The sequence below is a fragment of the Acartia tonsa genome, chromosome 7 (assembly GCF_053477335.1).
Source record: "Acartia tonsa isolate MP-2025a chromosome 7, ASM5347733v1, whole genome shotgun sequence".
NCBI classification, from domain to species: Eukaryota; Metazoa; Arthropoda; class Copepoda; order Calanoida; family Acartiidae; genus Acartia; species Acartia tonsa.
The window spans coordinates 52,862,381-52,884,317 of NC_137266.1; the positions used below are offsets into that span (position 1 = coordinate 52,862,381).

General features: G+C 31.3%; 1 protein-coding gene across 1 annotated transcript; it reads right to left on the reverse strand.

Moving 5' to 3' along the window:
* Positions 1–1,112: 1,112 nt before the first annotated feature.
* Positions 1,113–21,283, reverse strand: LOC145324627 (uncharacterized). Its single transcript, XM_080167209.1, has 7 exons — positions 21,200–21,283; positions 8,899–8,940; positions 8,552–8,601; positions 7,781–7,817; positions 2,429–2,565; positions 1,652–1,755; positions 1,113–1,256 (listed from the first exon to the last, which is right to left on the reverse strand). Exons 1-7 carry the CDS (start codon positions 21,244–21,246, stop codon positions 1,113–1,115), a joined length of 561 nt encoding a protein of 186 aa, XP_080023335.1. The 5' UTR covers positions 21,247–21,283.
* Positions 21,284–21,937: the final 654 nt, after the last annotated feature.

Genomic DNA, 21,937 nt, shown 5'->3' on the forward strand with positions numbered 1-21,937 from the left:
GGGAATATGGACTTAGTGGAATAAGTATTTTTTTGACTTACCACTCCATCTTCAAATAGCTTAAAACCTTACACATAAGAAGCTTCCCAGTGAATGATTTAGGAGATCATAACCGACAGACAGATCTATAATTTTTTTTTATCTAAATCTTATACTGTTTTGTATATGCACTTTATGTAGACAAAACCTAAGAATTTTATCAAACTAAAGAATCATGACATAAAACAACAAAAACAGACGAGATGAACAAATAGATAGACACATAGATAGATAGATAGATAGACACATACATAGATAGATAGATAAACATATATATTAAGAATTTTATCAAACTAGAATCATGACACAAAACAACTAAAACAGACGAGATGAACAAATAGATAGACAGGCACGTATGAAGATAGATAGATACATAGACAGATAGATAGATGAACACATAGCTAGATTGAGAGACCTAAAGATAGATATACATAGAGATAGATAGAAATATTGACCGTGGCCAAATGCAACAATGTTTAACGTACTGACGTACTTTAGACAAGCTACGCTGAAATACAATACGGTAAAAACATTTTTTCTTTGTTAAAATTAGAGAATTATATAGAGCATAAATGATTCTAAGATTTGTCTAAAATTATGACAAACAAGGATTTCATCATCCTAAATAGTGAAGCTCAACTTTTAGATTTTTAATGCCCCCCCTCCCCCCAAGCATTACTGAGAAACCGCCGGACAAAATTACTTAAAGATAGCCGAATAATTATACAACATGTTATCGGATTAAATAGAATTTTCTTTAAAAAAACTTAGTTCTTTAAAGCACGACCGAAAGTCTAACAAACAAAAATTGAATGCCTTTATCAAACGGACAGTAACACACACGCTCAAACGTACCAAAATAACCTATCTATACAGTAGCTGCACTTCTAATGCCAAATGATGTACCCAGTTTCACGGATCGGCTGCAGATCAGTGTCCGACATCCCGCTAAGGATCGTTTTGTTGGCTGTCTGTCTGTCTGTCCGTACGTGTTTAATAAATGGTATTCGATCTAGCCATATTCATTTACCATATTCGCATAGTCAGATGGACGAACGTACCAACAAACTTTACTAATACAGTAGCTGCACTATAGAACCAAGCCAAATAATGTGCCTAGTTTCACGGATCGGCTGCAAGTCAGTGTCTGACATCCCGCTAAGGATAGTGGTGTTATCCGGCCAATCTTCTGCGTGTCCGCGGTCTACTAGGTTCACCTGTGGATAGATAGATAGATACAGATTGACCCACAAATAAAGTATTTTTTATGATGCAAAGCCCTTATTTCCTAATGTTTTATTAAAAGTTGTGTATGTCCTTGTTCTCTATATACTTCCACATTAGAATATATAAAAATCAAATTTTTGCTTTATTAACAACAGAGATTTTAGGAGCTAAAGTTTTGAAAAAGTTACAACTTTTTAGATAGATAGATAGGTAGGTAAGTAGATAGACAGACAGATAGATATATAGATACTTAGGTTATAAATATAATTATATATAATTGTGTATTATATATATATAATTGTAGCGCCCATCCATAGACACGGCTGTCTGATGTGTCTGCCCGCCATAGATAGATAGGTAGACAGACAGACAAATAGATAGATACCTGGGTATAGTTATATCTCCCATCCATGGAAACGGCTGTCTGATGTGACTGCCCGCCGCCGCCGCTGATATGACTGCTACCCCGCACGGCCCGATGATCGTTCACTGTTTGTTTGTGAGCATGCAATACTTGTTATATTCTAGTAGAAAAGAAAAGCTTTCCTTCTGAATGTCTGTTTTGTTAGGGGATTGCCAATATCTATTTATCATACATTTTAGGTTAAAAACAGAAACAAAAATATGTAACACATTAATGTAGTATTTAACACATTGTATTAGGTTTTCCAAATGAACACAGTAATAGTGTCTGACTTATTATGACGTAACAAAAAAAATAGCCAATGAGAGGCCACTATAAATTTTACCATTGGTCAATAACGGCCTCTCATTGGCTAATTTTTTTTTTTTGTTACGTCATAATCAGTCAGACACTATTACTGTGTTTTTTTCCAAATTAATTTGACAATAAAATGATCACATGTAAAAATTGCAATTTTAAGTTGTCATGTGATCATTCATTGATAAAATATTTGTAATACCCATTCAATATTATGAAAATGCTATAAATAAATATCAGTTTAAACTACAGAGAAGCCATAACATGACGTGCATTACGAAAATTTTTCTCTTTATTTTTCCATTTTTAAAATTTGTGATTATATTTATACTTTATATGACTCTCAGACCATAAAAATTCTACTTACAATTTGTTTTCAATGTTTTATTGTGGATGCAAATGTCCTTGTGGTAACTATTTATTGTATTGCATGATGAAAACCTGTCATATGACCAACGTTTCCGCGGTCAATATCGTTGTTGAGGCCTCCATTATTATGATTGCTGTTATGGTTGTTGTTCAAGTGGAGGGGGGTGAATTTGTGATAATTTGGCGTCATATTTATACTGTTGATATTTCTATAATTTAGAAGTATTATTATATACATTTTTAAGGTACCCAAAGTTTAATAAAGTACCCAAAGTGCAGGGTGTAAACTTGTGATAATTTGGCGTCATATTTATAATGATGATATTTCTATAATACATAATTATTATTATTATACACATTTTTAAGGTACCCAAAGTTTTATTAAAGTACCCAAAGTGCAGGGACATTGGACTGTTTATTACACTTGTCCCCAAAGTTTTATAATAACGTTTTCTTATTCATTGGCCCAACAACTTTGGGGACTTTTACTAGAATTTGATTAGTTGGTTCATAAAATTAAATGTACAAAAGTTTCAACTACTAATTGTAATATACAAAAGGGTTTATTTTGTGTAGTATCATTGGGAATATACATCAATTTATTTTTTATTGTCTTATCACTTTAGATCCCTGGTTGTAAATGGATGTATAATAGAATATACGTGGATATTATGACAGGGGAAAAATTATAGTCAATTAAGCTTGCTAACATGGAACTCATTTAATTGTCGTTCATTCAGTAGGAGGGTACGGGTAGGGGTAATCAATATTTTAGCCTGCTGCGTTTTTCACTTTACTAGACAACATAAAAATCTGGTGTAACATCCAGGTAATAATATATCCATTGTGTTGTGTATTTATTTTGAAAATCGTTGTTTATTTTTTTCTACTCCACATTTTTTAGATAATTAAAAGAATTTAATCTTTCAATTAGATCAAATAGTTTAAGTACAGATATATTCTATTTTGTAAAGTAGTAATGTTTTTTTTCAGTATGGCTTCGAAACCGATTAATTAATATCCGCTAGATTAAAACCAGCTCTATGTCATACTGTAAAATTATGTATCGTATTATATCTAGTTTTCTACGAATATTAAAATAAAGTTCATAATATTAATACCAGTTTTGTTAGCCCGGGCCTTGGGCCTGTCGGGACTTACAAAAAAGGAAGCTTACATAGGTCCCGTAATGGGTTTAGGCTATTAAAAGGGTTATTTAAAATGCCCATAGTTTTAAAGTCATAAAATGATATATCTATACTATATAATTATTGGTTCAAAAGTTTGGATACTAATAGATAGGAATTAAAAAATGAAAATTCAATAAAAGTACCCAAAGTTTTTTGCAAGCTTGTTATATAAAAGTATCAAAATGTTTGTCTTTCTCACTAACCACTGAACCGACATGATTCTCCTTTACAATGTAGCTTATCATAGGTCCTTGGATAGTTTATAATTATTTTTGGGGAGGGTACAACTTTGGGTACCAGTATAATTTACTGTATAATGTCCCCAACTTTCCTGATGATACTTTGAAGGTAAATTACACTGGTACCCAAAGTTATTAACACGTTATCTTAGGTTCAAACTTTGAGTACTTTTATTGAATCTTTAATGGTTGCTTTCAAACTAGCTTTGTCCAAATTTGTGAACCAATAATTCAAAATATACTTTAATCTAAGGGGTTATTTTGTAAATAATCATTTGGGACATAAATTCCTTGTTGATTAAACGTGTTGTTCATTCATATATAGTATTATTTTTTCATTTTCATTTGCTTATTATTTTTCTATTTTCTGTGTATATTTAATTCTATTTTATATGTTATGATGTTTACAAAACAATTTTGAGATAAATTGATCAGTAAAAAGTGAAAATGTTAGATTATGTTCCAAATAAAAGTAACAGAATGTTTGTCTGTGTGTTTGTACCGAAGGATATCACTAAATGCTATGGTTCTCCTTTACAATATAGCTTCTAATATAGGTCCTGGGAAGGTTTGTAGCTATTTTGGTGAAGGTTATATACCTACACTCTCCCAAGAGAAATCACCCCTGGAAAAAGTGATTATAATTCCCAATGACAATACACAAAATCACCCGTTCTGTACATCATAATTTGTGGTTGAAAAGTTTGGACACTCAACCTAATCAACCAACCAATCAAAATACAAAAAAATCCAAAGTTGTAAGCCAATGAATAAGAAAACGTTATTATAAAACTTTTGGGACTAGTGTAATAAACAGCTCAATGTTCCCTCTCTTCCTGTATAGGAGGCAAACCTAAAAATTGACACTTTCCCGATCACTCCATTTAAAAAAAATTATACGAATGTGAGTTTCTTCTATTCCTTGCTTAACCTAACCTAATTTATATTATTTAAATATAATTTATCTAACGCTAAACCCATGATAGAAAAGCAAGTTTGTTTTTACTTTTTATTTGTTTTTCAAATAGAAATGTTTCAAAGTTTTATATCAATGGATATAAGATATACGTGGATATATTGACAGGGAAAAATTTGTCTTCAATTTAGCTTGCTAATATAGGCCTCATTATTGATCAGTTCGTTTTTTTTGTCGGAGGTGAGGGGGTATGTTAATTTAGCCAGTTGCTATAATCACTTTATTTAAAGTACACAAAAATCTGGTGCAACATCCATAAGTAATAATATATCCATTTTTATGTCTAATCCGAAAATAGATTTCATTTGTGTTTGTTTCTATTTTATATATAAAGAGAATTTAAAATTATTTTACATCTAAAATCAAAATGGGGATTAAATCAGGAAGGGAGGGGACATTGGGGACTGTAATTTTAGCTGGTAACCAAAGTTTTATATCAATGTTGTCTTTAAAAAGTTTGGGTACTTTTTTATAAATTTTGTTTTAATCTACAGAAAGGGTAATTATGTATACCATCATTGGGGATTGTACATCACTTTATCGTCCATTGTCTTATCCCTTAAGATCCCTGAATGTCCATTAGAAGCAAAATTGCTTTAACTTTCATGGAAGTGTGTTTTAAAACAGTGGCGTGCACAGTAATTTAGTAAGGGGGGGGGGGGAAACCATAAGGGGTGATTAAATTTAATATTTCAGGGGAGTTTTGACACTCCGCTTTCGAATGCTTCTATTTGTAAACAAGAATAGTTAAGAGGTTTAAATAGCCCTATTCAGGAGATTGAGACAACAAAAGTTTAGAAAATCGGACGAAAATAGCAAAAGTCTATATTCGTAAAAACTGAGGATCTTTAGTGCTAAGATGATTTAAATCTTAAAATGATCCTTAAGAAAATTACTTCTTCAGTAGATCACAATGAGTGGTTGAAACGTTTGGACAATCAACCTAATGTACCAACCAATCAAAGTTCAATAAAAGTACCCAAAGTTGTTCAGCCAACGAATAAGAGTAACGTTATTACAAAACTTTGATGAAAAGTGTAATTAATCATAGAGAGAGAGGACAATAGGCTGTTTAGTACACTAGTCCCCAAAGCTTTATAATAACATTTTCCTATATCTTTTTGGCTTGACAACTTTGGGGACTTGTGTGAATCTTGATTGGTTGGTTCATTACGTTGAGTATTCAAACATTTCGGCCACAAATTATATTCTACAGAAGGGGTAATTTTGTGTATGTACATTAATTTATGGAATGTACATTAATTTATTGGCCACTGTCTTATCCCTTTAGATTCCTGAATTAATGATATTTGGAAGCCAAAAGTTGGATATAATACGCTCTTTTTTGGATAATGTAATTCTTGTTTTTATTCCGTCTGCCAAAAAGAAGGAGAAAAAGATTTTTTTATACGTTTTTGTAATATTACTAAAGGTAATAAATTAGCTAAATATTCAAACAGCTGTTTCTATTTTTTGCAATTTTGGGTAAGCTTTACATTGGTTGTTAGGGCTGGTTTTAAGCAATTTATCTTTAACTTTTAAAAATAGCAAACTTAAATTTTAACCAAAAAAAAGGCATTAAAAATTTGAATCATCTTTTTATAAAAGTAATAAGGCTATTTATAGGGGGTAGGACTCCCCCCCCCCCCCCAACTTTAAAGATATGAAACTTGAAAAATTTTAAAAATAATAAGGAAGAACAACACCCCCTCGGATAAAATTGAAATTCAAATCGGCAAAGATCAAGAATAAACACAATAACATGAATAAAATAAAACTCAATTAAATTAGCTAAAAACTAAAAAAAGATAAAATGTATTTGCGCCTTTTTGGCCATTATATTATAGAAATCTTTTGTAATCAACATTTTTGTAAAAATATAAACGTCTGATAGGCTTATACCTTTTTCTACGTCAAATAAAATACACAAAAAGTAAACAATATTTTCTAAATTTAGACAAACTAAAAGACAACGCCCCTCTTAACACAATTTCATTTTGATAGAAGATCAACTCTTTATACAAAAATGCTATGATTTATTTATTAAGTACTAACAGACAAAGGTTGCTTAATATAGTGGTAAAAGAAAAAATTATTTCATGGTCGGATAATTTTCTCGAAAAATATTTAAATTTGAAAAAGAGGTTCATTTTTTCGCATAAAGTTTTAATTATGGACCATTTCATATCTATAATACAAAGTAGAACGATGTCTGTCTGTCCGTCTGAAGCTTAAGATCTCAGTAACAACTGAACCGATTGGGCTCTACTCTTCAGGGAATATACCTACTGGTCCTGTGATGGTTTTAAGCTATTTTCTTGGGGGGTGGGAAACCCCCAACCCCCCAAAAAAATGAAAAATAACCCCCCCAAAAAATTTTTTTTTTTACTTCTTCTTTTTCAATCTAAAATACTAAAAATTAGGTTGATCAAACCTCTTGGGGCAAAGCCCCTAGAGGCTAGGGGCGAAGCCGCTAGTATTTATATAATTTAATGAAATTTCGCAAAAAATGACCCTCATTATTACACCTCTAGCTCTAATATAGGCCTGCTTCTACTCAACCCATTATTTCTAAACGTGATTCTAGTACCTGCAACTATAACTACCTAACCTTACTTAACCTAAAATATGCATTATGTACACTTTTTGTTGAATTAATATGGTTCATTATTTTAATCTAATATGTGTATTATTGCCTGCTAAGAGAATAATCTAAGGACACAGACGCTTATCTCCTATTTCTAGACTCTGCGTGGCCAATTTCCTAACCCTGCAGGACAATCATTAATATTTACCCAACCTCAAATAATCCACTGTGAAAATACGACAAAACCCGCTACTTCGTTTTCTTTCCAATTTTTGTTATTGTTATGTGTATAATTGCCTGCTAAGAGAATAATCTGATAAGGGGCTCAGTAGCTTTTCTCCTATTTCCTAACCATACGGGACAATCATTACCTAACCTAACCTATCAAAAGCTACATAAATCTAATATTTTTATTGTTATGTGTATAATTGCCTGCTAAGAGAATAATCTGATAAAGGGCTCAGACGACCTGAAAAATATTTGAAATTAACCAAAAAAAATATTTGTCTGTCTTTCTGTCTATTTGTCTGCCTGTTCTTATGTCTGTGTAGGTATGTCTTTAGGTTTTTTATATGTATGTCTGTCTTTGTGTCTTTTTTTGACTGTATTTTATTTTATCTGTCTTTCTGCAACTGTATGTCTTTCTGTCTGTCTAAATGTTTATATTTCTGTATGGGTGTATTTATGTCTCTATGTCTTTCTATAAGTCTGTCTGCTATGTCTAAAATATGTTATCTATCTATCTTTCGGTGTATTTGTCTGTCTTTCTGTCAGTTTGTCTGTCAATCTGTCTATCAAAATCTCTATTTTATTATCTTTCTGTATGGGTTTTTTTTTGTCTATCTATCTGTCTGTCTTTATGTCTGTATGTCGGTCGGTTTGTTCATCTGTATTCCTATATGTCAATCTGTCTATCAACCTTTTTTTGCGAATATTCCCCTACCTGAGTCATTATGATATGGTGGTAGAACAGCATAGTCTTTGTCTGTCTGTCTGTATGTCTGTATGTCTGTATGTCTGTATGTCTGTATGTCTGTATGTCTGTATGTCTGTATGTCTGTATGTCTGTATGTCTGTATGTCTGTATGTCTGTATGTCTGTATGTCTGTATGTCTGTATGTCTGTATGTCTGTATGTCTGTATGTCTGTCTGTCTGTCTGTCTGTCTGTAAGTATGTCTGTCTGTCTGTCTGTATGTCTTTACCTGAGTCATTATGATATGGTGGTAATACAGCATAGTTTTTGAAGGCATCCCTGAAAAGCAGACAATTTACTTTTGGTCAGTAAAAATAATTTCTATAAATGGATGTAGAATATACGTGGATATTATGACAGGGGAAAAATTGTTATTAATTTAGCTTGTTAATATCGAACTAATTTATTGGTCAGATAGATCTCTAGTAGGAGGTGAGGAGATGTGGTAAAGGGGGTGGAAGGAATAATCGTTATTTTAGCCCGCTACAAGTTTCACTTTATTAGAGTACATGATAATCTGGTGTAATATCCAAGTAATAGCAGATCAATTAGCAACCATAAGTAAATTGTCCTTGCCTTGATCTAGGAGAGGAAGGATTGTATGAAGCATAATTGGACCTAAAATAAAATAAAAGATTAGCTTTATTGAAATCGAAAATGATAATGTCCTTGATAACAGATGGCAGCCGTAATAAAGAAAACATATCTTGCATTGTTTTACAAAGTCCCCAAAGTTTTATGTAACCTTTTCTTATTTGTTGGCTTCACAACTTAGGGGACTTTAGTGAATTTTGATTGGTTGATTCATTAAGTTGTATGTTCAAACATTTCAACTAATAATTTTAATCTATAAAAGGGGTAAATTTGAGTACCATCTTTGGGTATGTACATAAATCTATCGGCCATTGTCTTATAAATCATAACATGTCCATAGAAACGCAAATAAAAATCATAGAATTCGCATTAAAAAGGTATTTGTACAATTATCATAACTTTTTATATAGAGTATCCGCGGTCTATAAATTGTTTGTCAACATATTTTTAAAATATTTCCAGTAAAGCTTCGAAACCTATTGATATCTATTGGATTATAAACGGTTCTGAGCTATATTGAACAATTATGTCTAGCATCGTATTATATCCAATTTTCTACGATTATTAAAATGTATTAATAAGATTAAAACCAGTTTCTTTAGCCCGTGCCTTCAGAATCTATAACAAAACTGGTTTTCATCTTATGATTGTAAATTTTTATTACCGCGGAAAGCTGTTTATAATACGATGCAATAAATAACTATTATTAATTCTAACTTTTAACTGAGTTAAAATAATGAATAAGATTAAAACAAAAGTTTTCTTGAAAAAAAAATAAAATAACAAGAATGAAAATATTCATAAAAGAGAAGATCCACAAATAACATATGCTTCACTAATAGGATAGTGCCTAATCGTCATAGGAATAATTTCTACGTTATCTTAATTATCGGCTTAAAAACTTTGAGTAATTTTATTAAATTTTGAATGGTTGATTTCAAAATATTAGTGTCAAACCTTTTAAACCAATAATTTTAATCTATTAAAGGTGTATTTTGTTTAATCATAATTGGGGATCTTAATCAATATATATTGTCCATTGTCAATCTTATGTTAAAAGATAAGAAAATGGAAGATAAATTAAATTACTTTAAATAACAATAACCAGAAGAATAAAGTTACTGGTTAAAAAGTTTGGACACTACTAGATTTACAATTCAAAAAAGGGTCCACGGTTTATGAGGCAACGAATAAGAAAATGTAAAACTAAAACTTTAGGTACCAGTAAAATTCATAGTTTCGTAGCCGAAAGAAGAACGGACGGACATACACTATAGTTATATATAGAGTAGCTGCACTCCTAAATAAAAAATGAATAAAGTCAGCTAAATAAAGAAAGTTCAGAGAATTTGATGTCATCACTCTCTAGCAAGTGTATATCCACTTATGTAGGCGACGGACGGACGGGTATACCCTTTCGTTATAAAGTATCTACACTCCTAAAAAAATGAATTATGTTAGCTAAAGAAAGTTCAGAGAATTTGATGTCATCACCCTTTAGCAAGTGTCCATCCACTTACGTAGGTAACAGACGGACAGACATACCCTATAGTTATATAGAGTAGCTGTGCTCCTAAAAATGAATTATGTCAGCTAAAGAAAGTCCAAAGAATTTGATGTCATCACTCTCTAGCAAGTGTCCATCCACTTACGTAGGTAACAGACGGACAGACATACCCTATAGTAATATATAGTAGCTGTGCTCCTAAAAATGAATTATGTCAGCTAAAGAAAGTCCAGAGAATTTGTTGTCATAACTCTCTAGCAAGTGTGCATCCAATTTCGTAGGCGACAGACGGACGTATGGACGGACGGACATACCCTATAGTTATACAGAGTAGCTGCGCTCCTAAAAAAATAATTATGTCAGCTAAAGAAAGTCCAGAGAATTTGATGTCATCACTCTCTAGCAAGTGTCCATCCCCTACTGCATAATTCTTACAAAAAAGTAACAGGATGTCTCTTATGTGTATATCTTTATGTCTAAGTAGCGTTTTATAGAAACTTTTGACATCATACTGGCCTACCATTGGTAATTTAGTCTGTATATTGGCCTATCATTGATAATTTATATTGTATGATGTCATTTTTTTATAGGTCATTTAAAAGTAACATGTTGTTTGTCTGTCTGTAGCGTATTATCATACCAACTGCATAGTGTTTTAAAATCACAAAAAGACAGAATCAATGCATAAAAATAACAGAAAGTCCATCTGTCAATGCATCTACTTTTACATATTTTCATAGCACCAGCATAGTGTTTTAAATCGCAAAAAGACAGCTGTCTGACTTTAGGTTGTATTTAACTTAAATGATATTTTTATATAATAGTAACATGATGTCTGCCTGTCTGTTTGTCTTTTTGTAGCTCAATATCTCGCTAACCTGCTAGACATACAAGGTGAATTACAGTAAATTGTAATACAGTAATGAACAGTGAATATAAAACATAAAAAATATATCCTTATTTTTAAGAAACTAAAGTTTTTAAAAGAATCAAATGCATCTATTCTTTTTCGTAGATATTTAGATAAATAGATAGATAGGTAGATGGAGCAAGGGGAATATTCGCCAAAAACAAACAGAAAGACGGACAAAAAGAGAGACAGAAAGACAGACAGTGAAACAGAGAAAAAGATTGACAGAAAGAGAGACAGACAAAAAGACAAATAAAAGACAGACAGATAAATAGATAAAATAATTCCCAGTAGTTCTATGAAATAATTGAAGTAATTTCTTTAATTTGTATAAAAAATTATTTTTATCCTTCATCCTTTGGATAAATCTTTGTAATATCTACGGAAAAAAGGCTCAGCTGTATGACGTGTCATTTGAGGTTATTTTTATCTCAGATAGAGACATATATTGGACGAGGAAGCTTTTCAAAAAAATAGTAGCGTAAACACGGTTTTACTGGTTTTTACAGGATTAAGTTTTTTCTTAGTCAAATCTTGATTAGTTGGTTCAAACAAGAAGTGGCAATGCTTTAAAATATCTAATTTTAATCTTAATAAGGGGTAATTTTGTTGAAAATCGACCATTGTCTTATCCCTTATGATCCCTGTATTAATTCTGATTATAATTCTCGATGCATTGGCAGTGGTCACTCATATCTCCAGGGATCTGAAGGGATAGGACAATGTAAAATAATTGGATGTTTATCCTCAATGATGATAAACATAATTACACCTTTTGTAGATTTAAATTATCGATTGAAAAGGTTGGTAACTAACAGTTTGGCAACAACCAATCTATATTATGAAAAATCTCAAGGTTTTAAAACTTTGGGTACCAGTGTGATTTCCAGTAAAATATTCCCTCTCTCCCTAGATATTAGACAAAGATACAGTTATATGGCAATGGACAATAAATGATCTACCAGCAAGTTCAGTGCTTTTATAGAGATGATAATTAGAGGGAGATTGGTTTTAGATTTACTTTACAACCTAAACATAAAAACTTTTTTGTTGGGGGAGTATGTATTCTTTTTTCAGATTTTTCTTTGGAGGGTGAAGGTTTTCCCGCCCTCACAAAGATAGTTAAAAACCTATCCTGGACCTATATAAAGCTTTAGATAGACAGACAAACATTCTGATACTTGTTTTTTCTTTATAATTTTTATCCATGACTTTATGACTTTATATTTCTCTCTATTGCCAACTAGTTACAATTGAGTAGGATTCCAAAAAAAATGTTCTTTATTTTTTCTTGTCTGGCGACTGTGTCCCTAGTATTTAGGGACTATGGTCTTATAGGGGTTTGGGTCAACAATTTTATTTTTCATGGTACTGTTCTAGGTTAGGTTTCAGGCTATTTAGCTAAATATATCAACCACTACTGTAATCTACAGAAGGTGTAATTTTGTGTATCATCATTGGGGATTTACATCAATTTATTGGACATTATCTTATCCCTATAGATCCCTGTGTTAATGTATTCACAGTATGAATAGTTATCAGGGAGGAGGTATACAATGACAGTTAAATTAGTCTCCACTTCTCTATCAATATTTATTTTATTCTAAGGTGGATTATTTAACTAGAGAATTTTGGGGGGAAGATTATTTTATTGTCCATCAATCTATCCCTTTATCCCTGGGATAATTAGCAGGGTAAGAACTAATGAGAAAAGTGTGTACCAACACTTAACTATTCTTGGTTAAGTACACAAAGTAACTTCAGTGTAGAGGGTAAGAACTAATGAGAAAAGTGTGTACCAACTCTTAACTATTCTTGGTTAAGTACACAAAGTAACTTCAGTGTAGAGGGTAAGAACTAATGAGAAAAGTGTGTACCAACACTTAACTATTCTTGGTTAGGTACACAAACTAACTTGAGTATACTGGTAGAGAACAAATATTTGTAATGAGTGTAATAACACTTAACTATTCTTGTTTAGGTACACAAATATTGTAAAGTGTTCTGGTAGGGAAAATACATTAGTAATGTATACCAACACATTTTGGTTATGTACTCAAACTAACTTCAGTGAACTATAATAAAAAAACTTCAAAGTAATGAAATAAAAACTAATTAGTGGGCATTTTTTAATATAATACTAAACTTTTGTTTTGTTCACAATTTCCTAAATTCATTGAGGTTTTGTAATGGCAATTAAATTCAGTGAATATGGATGAGTCCCATCCATATTGAAAATATTTTTATATTAATGTATTGTTTTATAAACCTAATATGTAAACTATTCACCTAAAATATTTCTTTAAAAGGTATTTAAAACAAGAAAGACAACATCTCTAAAAGCAAAGGTCTGAAATGGTAGAACGAATGAACATTGACACTTTTAGAGTGTCAGAACTGAATAATCAGAATATAAATTTACAGATTTGAAACAAAATTGTTAGTAAATTTGTTGAAAACTGTTGAAATACAGGATGCTGTTTAAGGAAATACTTACATTTTTAGGATTTAATTATAGAGTAGCTTTGTTTATAACATTGGAATTTGTTGTCCTAGGAATCAGTATTCCAAAATCAGTACAGAGTACCTAACCACTCCTCACTTTCTATTTACCTTATACTTCTAGGTAAAAAGAGTAAAAACTTGGATCAAGTTCAATTTAGAATTTAACCAAAATCTCAAATACAAAACTTTTTATGTGTATGCTATGATCTCATAGTTTGAGCCATTAGGTCTAATACACAATTGACAACTATATTAGTCTAGAAGTTCCTACTATATAATAAAATGTTGAGTGTGTACATGTGCCAAAGCATTCCTTGTTATATTAGTAACATGCTCATAACATACAAGCAATAGGAAAAATTATTAACATAATCTTTTCTACATACAAAAAGACATTCAATCCCTGTGGAATGTAGACTTCACAAAAAGAACTTTTTCAGTAAAAATAAAAATGTATGAAAGTTAAGCGGGGAAGGAAAAGGTTTTACACACACTGGCCTGGAATATAAAATAATTTTGAAAACGAGCTTCTCATTTCCAAGAAAGATTTCTTTCAGAAGAGAAACTGCAAATTGATAAAATCATGAATATAAGGACTTAATGAGTAATACTAAAATCATTAAAAACAATAACATTAAAAACAGTAGCAAGAATGAAAACTATTTTAATTCTCTAAAAAATAAATTACAATATTTTTATTTGACTTATTTTGAATGGTAGCACAGTGTATACATTAAGCATTCATTCTTTCTAAGTAAATTTTATCTCTAGACTCATTAAGAATGATGAGGCAAAAATGGCTAGAAGCATGTTGGAGTTTTTTAACAGTTGGATGAATGAAACATCATTGTATTTTAATATTGTACCAAAAAGTTGAACAGCTATCATAGTTTCCTTTGCTACACTAGCTTCTACGTTCCCTAGAAGCCTTTTTTTTTTTGGGGGGGGGGGGGGGAGTCGTCCCGCCACCCTCCCACTTCATTTAAAATCTATAAAAAAAATTTGGGAAGGGAGAGATTTATTTTGGGAAGGACGAGATACCCTCCCCCAGAGTAAACCTTCCCTTGACTTTTACAAAGCTTCAGTGTCAAGGAGAACCATATCGGTACAACGGTTCATAAGATCCTTTGCTACAGACAAAAAGCTTACTACTTGTATACCTTAATCATGACTAGCTTGAGATCTTTAGCCCGTCTTTGGTTGGGTGATTGCCTTGAATCTCTACCCAAAGAGCATCATAACTAAAAACATTACTGCTACTTTCATGGGTGTGCAACATTAATCGTTGTTAAAAATGTGTCTTATTATTATTTGTTTATTATTATAATTATGTATCATTAGATCTTCCAGACAAAGGTTATACAATTTAAGAGAAGGTTGTCTGTTTTTTTTTGTGTAACTTAACTCAATACTGTGGGTGATCGGAAAGAGATATATTGATTCCCTTTAGTTATCCCTGGTTGTTGGACCTGACATTAAATTGTCATGGAAAGCAGAGTTACAGGTGTGTTCAGATTAAGAAACTGTAATTTCATCTACAGATCTGGCAGGTTAAACAATGTTTCTTTGAATATAAAGTAGTACGGTTTTATTTTTGTCTGAAGCTCAAGACATATGAAATTTCTGGTCCGATTAGGATGTACTTTTCAAAGAAGCTTTATAAATGTCTTCAGTTGGTTTAAAGCAATTTTCTGTATCTCACCCACCCTTCCATAGAAGCTAGGGGCGAAGCAACTAGTAATGAATATTGCACAAGGAGAAATTACAACACACATATGTATTACTTTTCCTACAAGTATTATCTTTGTTTATATTCCTAACTGATAAAGTACAATGCAATCTATGTAGAGTGGGTGATTAACTTTTTAGGTCAGCATGTACATTGCACATCATGTAAGTGTTTTCTGCATTGTTTTTACATCAAAAATTTATCTGTTTCAAACTTTCAAAGATATGTTTTTATTTGTACGTGATAAAATTCATATGAATCAAAGTTGTCAATTTTTAAAACATACCTTCAAATATACACCTCCCACTTTATTGAAAATTAAAGTCCAGGTTTGCAAATGATTAATTTAAAAATATGCCTTTTGATTGATTATTTAGTTATAATGTTTTTTTTCTCAACAAACTGTTGCTTTTCTTCAACAATGGATTTTTTTTATCATTATACATAAATGAGGTCTTACAGAACATATATGACCCTGTACCGACTTTCAATTGGGTCTTTGGATCAACTAATAGCATCAGAAATATTAACGCAGCCAATTTGCTAGCATACAAAAGAATTTCCCTAACACTGGATCCAGGTAGTTGTCTGGGTTATATGTCTATACCTATAGATTTGTTATGAATAAAATGAATGAAAACTGCTCCAAGTTCCATCCTAACCATCACATACACACTTAGCAAGTGTGTACTTGTGGGTTACATCTTGCACAAATGGAAGAATGTTTGTCCATAAATCTTTCCACACAACCATAAGGTTGTGGACATTCAACAGATTAGAAACATAATAAAGTCTTCACATACTTTCTAAAAGAGAAACTTTTCTATAATTAGGATCTGTTCATCCAGTTAGGTACAATTTAAAAAGCATAGCCACTCTATAATCGTTACTAGAATGTCCATACGTACATAATAAATAAGTTGATTTTTAACTTTTTTAACACTAAATTAATAAATTATCATTAATTAAATTGACATTATATGTTTTATTGGTCAAATGGTTAAAGGTATTATTAAACATAATTCATTGTAGAACCGTTTTTTTTTCAGCAGAAGTAAATTGATTTATGATAATTTTATTAAACTTTCTTTAAAACCTGTAAACAAACTTGATAAGAATATTGAATATTTTTTACTTGAAATACATTTTGGAATGCTACAGTAGAATATTTTCTTTTTATAAAGATTGACAAAGATATATATTTAACTGAATGGCCAATTTAGACAAGAAACCTGATATAATGAGAATAAATTGGAAGATAAAGGGAAAACATCATGTAAAGTCTGATCATACATTTTCTTAAACCCAAATTTGCGCATTTTTGGTATTTTCATTAGTTTTCCATTAACTAGAAAGATATTACAAAACAGATACTTGGGCTTATAAAGGAATTGTTTCAGTATCTTAGGTCGAAAAAGGTCTGTTTTGAATGCATTTTTGACAGAGTTATAGCCAATTACATGATCAAACATATAAAAAACTAACAAACTTTAGAATTTAGTAGATTATTCTTTTCATCATGCTAAAAACTCTACAAATTCAAGCATGAAATTTAAATAAATGGCTGAATTGAAACTTTATGTTTCAAAATTGCCACAGATTAGAACCATTATGCTTTGCATAATTTGTTGTCTCAAGTGTGTGAATATTCAGGGAGGGGGAGGACATTGGGCTGATTATTACACCCCAAAGTACCAAAAGATTGGGAACTTGAATTTTGATTTGTTAGTTCAATAAAATGAGTGTCAACTACTAATTGTAATCTACAGAAAGGGAAATTTTGTGTATCATAATTATGGATGTACTTATTGGCCAATGTCTTATCCCTTGAGATCCCTGGTGAGAATGCAGCTTATACCAATAACAAAATTAACTCAGAAAAAAATCACAAAACTCATACGTGTTTTTCAGCTGTCGTTAGGGGGCAACACATCGTAAAATTGACGACCTCTCCATTTGCCCCCTAAATATTATTTTAGATTTTTTTCGCTTGTTGGTTATACCTATTCCTGGTGAGAATGTGGGAATATGGATGCAATAATATATTGTTATTCTTTCCATATTTCACTCAATACTTTGCAGCTACTATAAATTTTATACTATCAGTTATGCCCCCTAGAAGCCTCTAGGGGCACTAAAGATGGGGAAGTGGAGGTAATACCCTCCCAATTTTTAATAAAATAAATGAAAAAAATTTTGTTGGAGGGTAATTTTTTTCTAGGATTGATTTCTCTTTGGGTGGATGAAGATACCTTCCCCAAAATAGTTATAAACATTTCTCAGGCCTGAAAGAAGCTTCACTATGAAGTAGAACAATACAGCTGATTTTGGGTATGGAGATTCCTCTAGAACTCGCTTAACCTATCAAACTATCAAGAAATATATTTTTTATTTTGCAGGGGATAAATGATTTTCATTGCTTCTGTATGAAATAGAATTCCGAAATTTCTAATTAATCATCATAAATAATATCTATTTTGCTACTAATGATTGTTGTTATCCTTGTCTCTGGGAGCACTCAATGTGGAGGGAAAAGTCGAAACCATCTCAAAAGTTTTTAAAAGGGGTAATTTTGTTTTAGTGGTTTTTTTTCATTGGGAGGGTGGACATACCCTTCCCAAAACAACTATTAACCTTTCCTGGACTAGCGAGATCCTTCGCTACAGACAAAAAAGCTTATAACTTTTTAAAATAGAATATTCCATTCTTTATGTAAATTCTAATTTTACAGCTAGGATAAATATCCAGTGAATTTATTCCATTTAAATAAAGTAATACATGAAACAGTGTAAAGTTTCCAATAAAAATGAGGTCATATAATACAAATGACCAATGATAGGCCAGTAAACATTGTAATCAACCAATGGTAAATTGTAAATATCACTATGTATGAACTAACAGGGAGAGAAAGGACATTGGACTGAATATTTTAGTGGTACCCATCATTTTATAAACTAGCTCTCTGGCCTAAAACTTTGAATACTTTTATTAGTTCTTAACTAGTTGTCACAAATAATCATAGCTCAAGCATTTCACTTATTTTACTTATCAGGGATAATTTTGTTTATCATCATTGGGGATGAACATCATTTTTGTCTTATCCCTAAGATCCCTGAAATGACCATAAATATATATTACACAATATTATGTGTAGCCCTATGCCATATTATATATTCAGGAAGGGAGGGGACATTAGGCTTTTTATTATACTAGTCCCCAAAGTTTTATAATAAGGTTTTATCAATTGTTAGCAGAACAACTTTGGGGACTTTTATTGAGTTTTGATTAGTTGATTCTTAAAGTTGAGTGTCTAAACGTTTCAACCACCAATTGTAATCTACAGCAGGAGTAATTTTATTTATTTTCACTAGGGATATACATCAATTTATCTGCCATTGTCTTATCCCTTTAGATCCCTTATCCCTACGCTTCATATATATTCATTTTTAACACCTAAAGGCAAATGGAACTTTTTCATTAGATCTTGTCAGGAATTGAGGGGTTATTGGACTGAAAACTAAATTGGTACCCAAAGTTTTTGCTTAAATTGTTAAAACTTTGGACACTTTTATCAATTTTGATTGGATGGTTTCAAACTGGTGCTGTCCAATTTTAATTTTGTTTATTATTATTGGGGATGTATAGAAATTTATTGTCCATTGTCTTATCCCTTCAGATCCCTGGAAGATTGTAGACTTTATTTATCAAAGGCATATAAAAGTTATTTCTCTCATCGTATTATAAACGGCTTTCCGCGGATATAGAATGTACAATTATAAGATTAAAACTAGTTTTTTTTAGCCCCGAGGTGCCGGAGGCAGCGGCTAAAAAAACTGGTTTTAATCTTATGATTGTACATTTCTATATTCGTAGAAAACTGGATATAATACGATGCTAGACATAGTTTTTTCGTATGGATGAGAACCGGTTCCTATCCACCGGATTCGAATGAATACGAGAAATATATATTTCTTTCTATTTCTCTCCCCTCTATAAATAACTTATAATTCAGTTTGGTAGCTGAGAATTGAAACACATGGGGATCAGACTATGGACAATAAATTGATGTACGTAACCCAATGATGATAAACGAAATTACCCCTTCTTTAGAATACAATTATTTGTTAGAAAGTTTTTTTAAAATCAATCAAAAATCAATGAAAAAATATGGCTTTAAAACTTTGAGTACCTTAGTAATTTACAGTCAAATGTCCTCTAGAGAGTCCAATTAATAACTTATCCTCCCCTAGCCATGGATAATTGCATTAACCAATATCTAAGGACTATATTAGCAACCTAAATTGACGACATAAATTTCTATGTAACAATGTCCAAGTTATAATAAGAATTTTAAGTTCCCTAACTGAAAAAAATGGTTATATAAGTCAATTGAGTTGTTCCTACGGCTCAAATTCTCTCTGAATTATTTATATTATTCCCAGGGATCTTAGGGGATAAGACAATGGTCGATAAATTGATATACATCCCTTTCTGTGAATAAAAATATTGTTCAAAGAGTTACGGCACCAATAGTTTGATATTAACCAATCGAATTCAATAAAAGTACCCAAATTTTTAACCAACTACTAATAGTTTATAAAACTTTGGGTACCAGTGTAATTTACAGTCCAATGTTTCCTTCCTACTTAAATATACTACAGAATTATAAAGACATTTTCCTTATAGGGTACATCTTGGACCTATTTTGAGCCACCTGAGAAAATGTTTATTCTTTTACACCAATTAAAAAATCTGCAAATGTGTATTAGGATGTGTGTGTGTCTTTTCAGATCTAATTTTGCATAGCTTCACCATTTTCTTTAGATTTTTAATTTTCTTTGCCTGTAGGTTTCAGAATAGTTTTTATCGCATCGTATTATAGACAGCTTTCCACTGATATTAAAATAATACGAGTAAAACCAGTTTTGTTAGCCCATTTGATCCGAAGTACCGGTCTAACAAAAAACTAGTCTTAATCTTATGATTCATTTCAATACTCGTGGGAAGATGTTCTGTAACACAATGCTATACATGATCTTTCAGTATGGCTGAGAACCGGATATTAATCAGTTTTTGTTAATGTTAGTCGGATGTTAGTCATAAAGTCATAAGAGATAAGACAATGGATAAAAAATTATGTAAACCTTTCCTCCCCCATAATCTTGATAATCAAAATAACCATCTTAGTATATAGATTAAAATGATTGATGTAAAGTTTTGATGTTGTTAGATTGTACAACCCAATCAAAAATAAATGTGAACCACCAAAAAGTTTATGAATCAACGAATATTATAAGGTGTTTGAAAATTTGAAAATCTTTAAAAGCAGAAGAGTATAACACATTTCTGATAAATAAATTTGAAATTCTTAAGCGCATTACAGACATATTGACGAACCGAGTGATAGTTGTAGAGTAGAAGCTTATTAGTTAGGAGAATCTTCACCAATAAAATCAGCCGTATATCTATAATAGCATCCGAGAAAACTATTTAAATTATATAATCGATACTCGCATCGGTAGAGCCGGGATAAAAAAGTTTTCCCTAAAACGTAGCTTACAGACAGACGGAAATTTCGACTGACAGACATTTCAAATTACAGAGTAGCTTCGCTTCTGGAAAAAAAACTAACCTAGGACTTCTAGGGTTGTTGTTATAGTTGGAGTATTCAGAATTCATTGCTATCCACTGGTTGCCAGATGGGTTTCCTGATTCTACAATTTTTAATCATTTGTTATTTTTTTATTGGTTGAAAAGTTTGGAAACTGCTTGTTTGAAACTAGCTTTCCTGAAGTTTTTATTTTAAAACAGAGCATTTCTAAACTTATGTTCCGTCCGTAACAGATAGAAGAGAAGTACCCAAGGTTTTGAGCCAAGGAATAATATAATGATTTTTTGGCAGGATAAAACTATCTTTCATTAAATTATCCTTCCTTTAAAAGATTTATTGTCTAAATTTCTACTTCAACTTTGAGATATTTTTATTGTTGGAAAACATTCAGGAAGGAAGGTGACAATTGGGCTGTTTATTACACTAGTCCCCAAAGTTTTATAGCATTTTTTTCTTATTCGTTGGCTTAACAACTTTGGGGACATTTAGTGAATTTATTGAATTTTAATAAGTTGGTTCTCATTGAGTTGAGTTTCTAACCGTTTCAACGACTAATTGTAATTATAGAAAGGGTAATTTTGTGTATCATCATTGGAGATACACATCAATTTATCTGCTAATGTCTTATCCCTTTAGATCCCTGAAAAACATTTTATCAGGTGTGAATTCTTCTACGCAAAAATTATGTTCTTTCATTTTCGTAAAAAAAGACACAATAGCAATTGAATAAGAAGTATTGTTTCATGAAAATTGATCCTT

Bases quoted from the DNA above. Each gene is read 5' to 3' on its own strand.
- LOC145324627 (XM_080167209.1), bottom strand. From the start codon at position 21,246: ATGAATTCTGAATACTCCAACTATAACAACAACCCTAGAAGTCCTAG. The intron at 8,941-21,199 runs GTTAGTTTTTTT...ATTTTATTTTAG, and splicing joins AACAACCCTAGAAGTCCTAG to GTCCAATTATGCTTCATACA. The intron at 1,257-1,651 runs GTATCTATCTAT...ATCTATCCACAG, and splicing joins GGAGATATAACTATACCCAG to GTGAACCTAGTAGACCGCGG.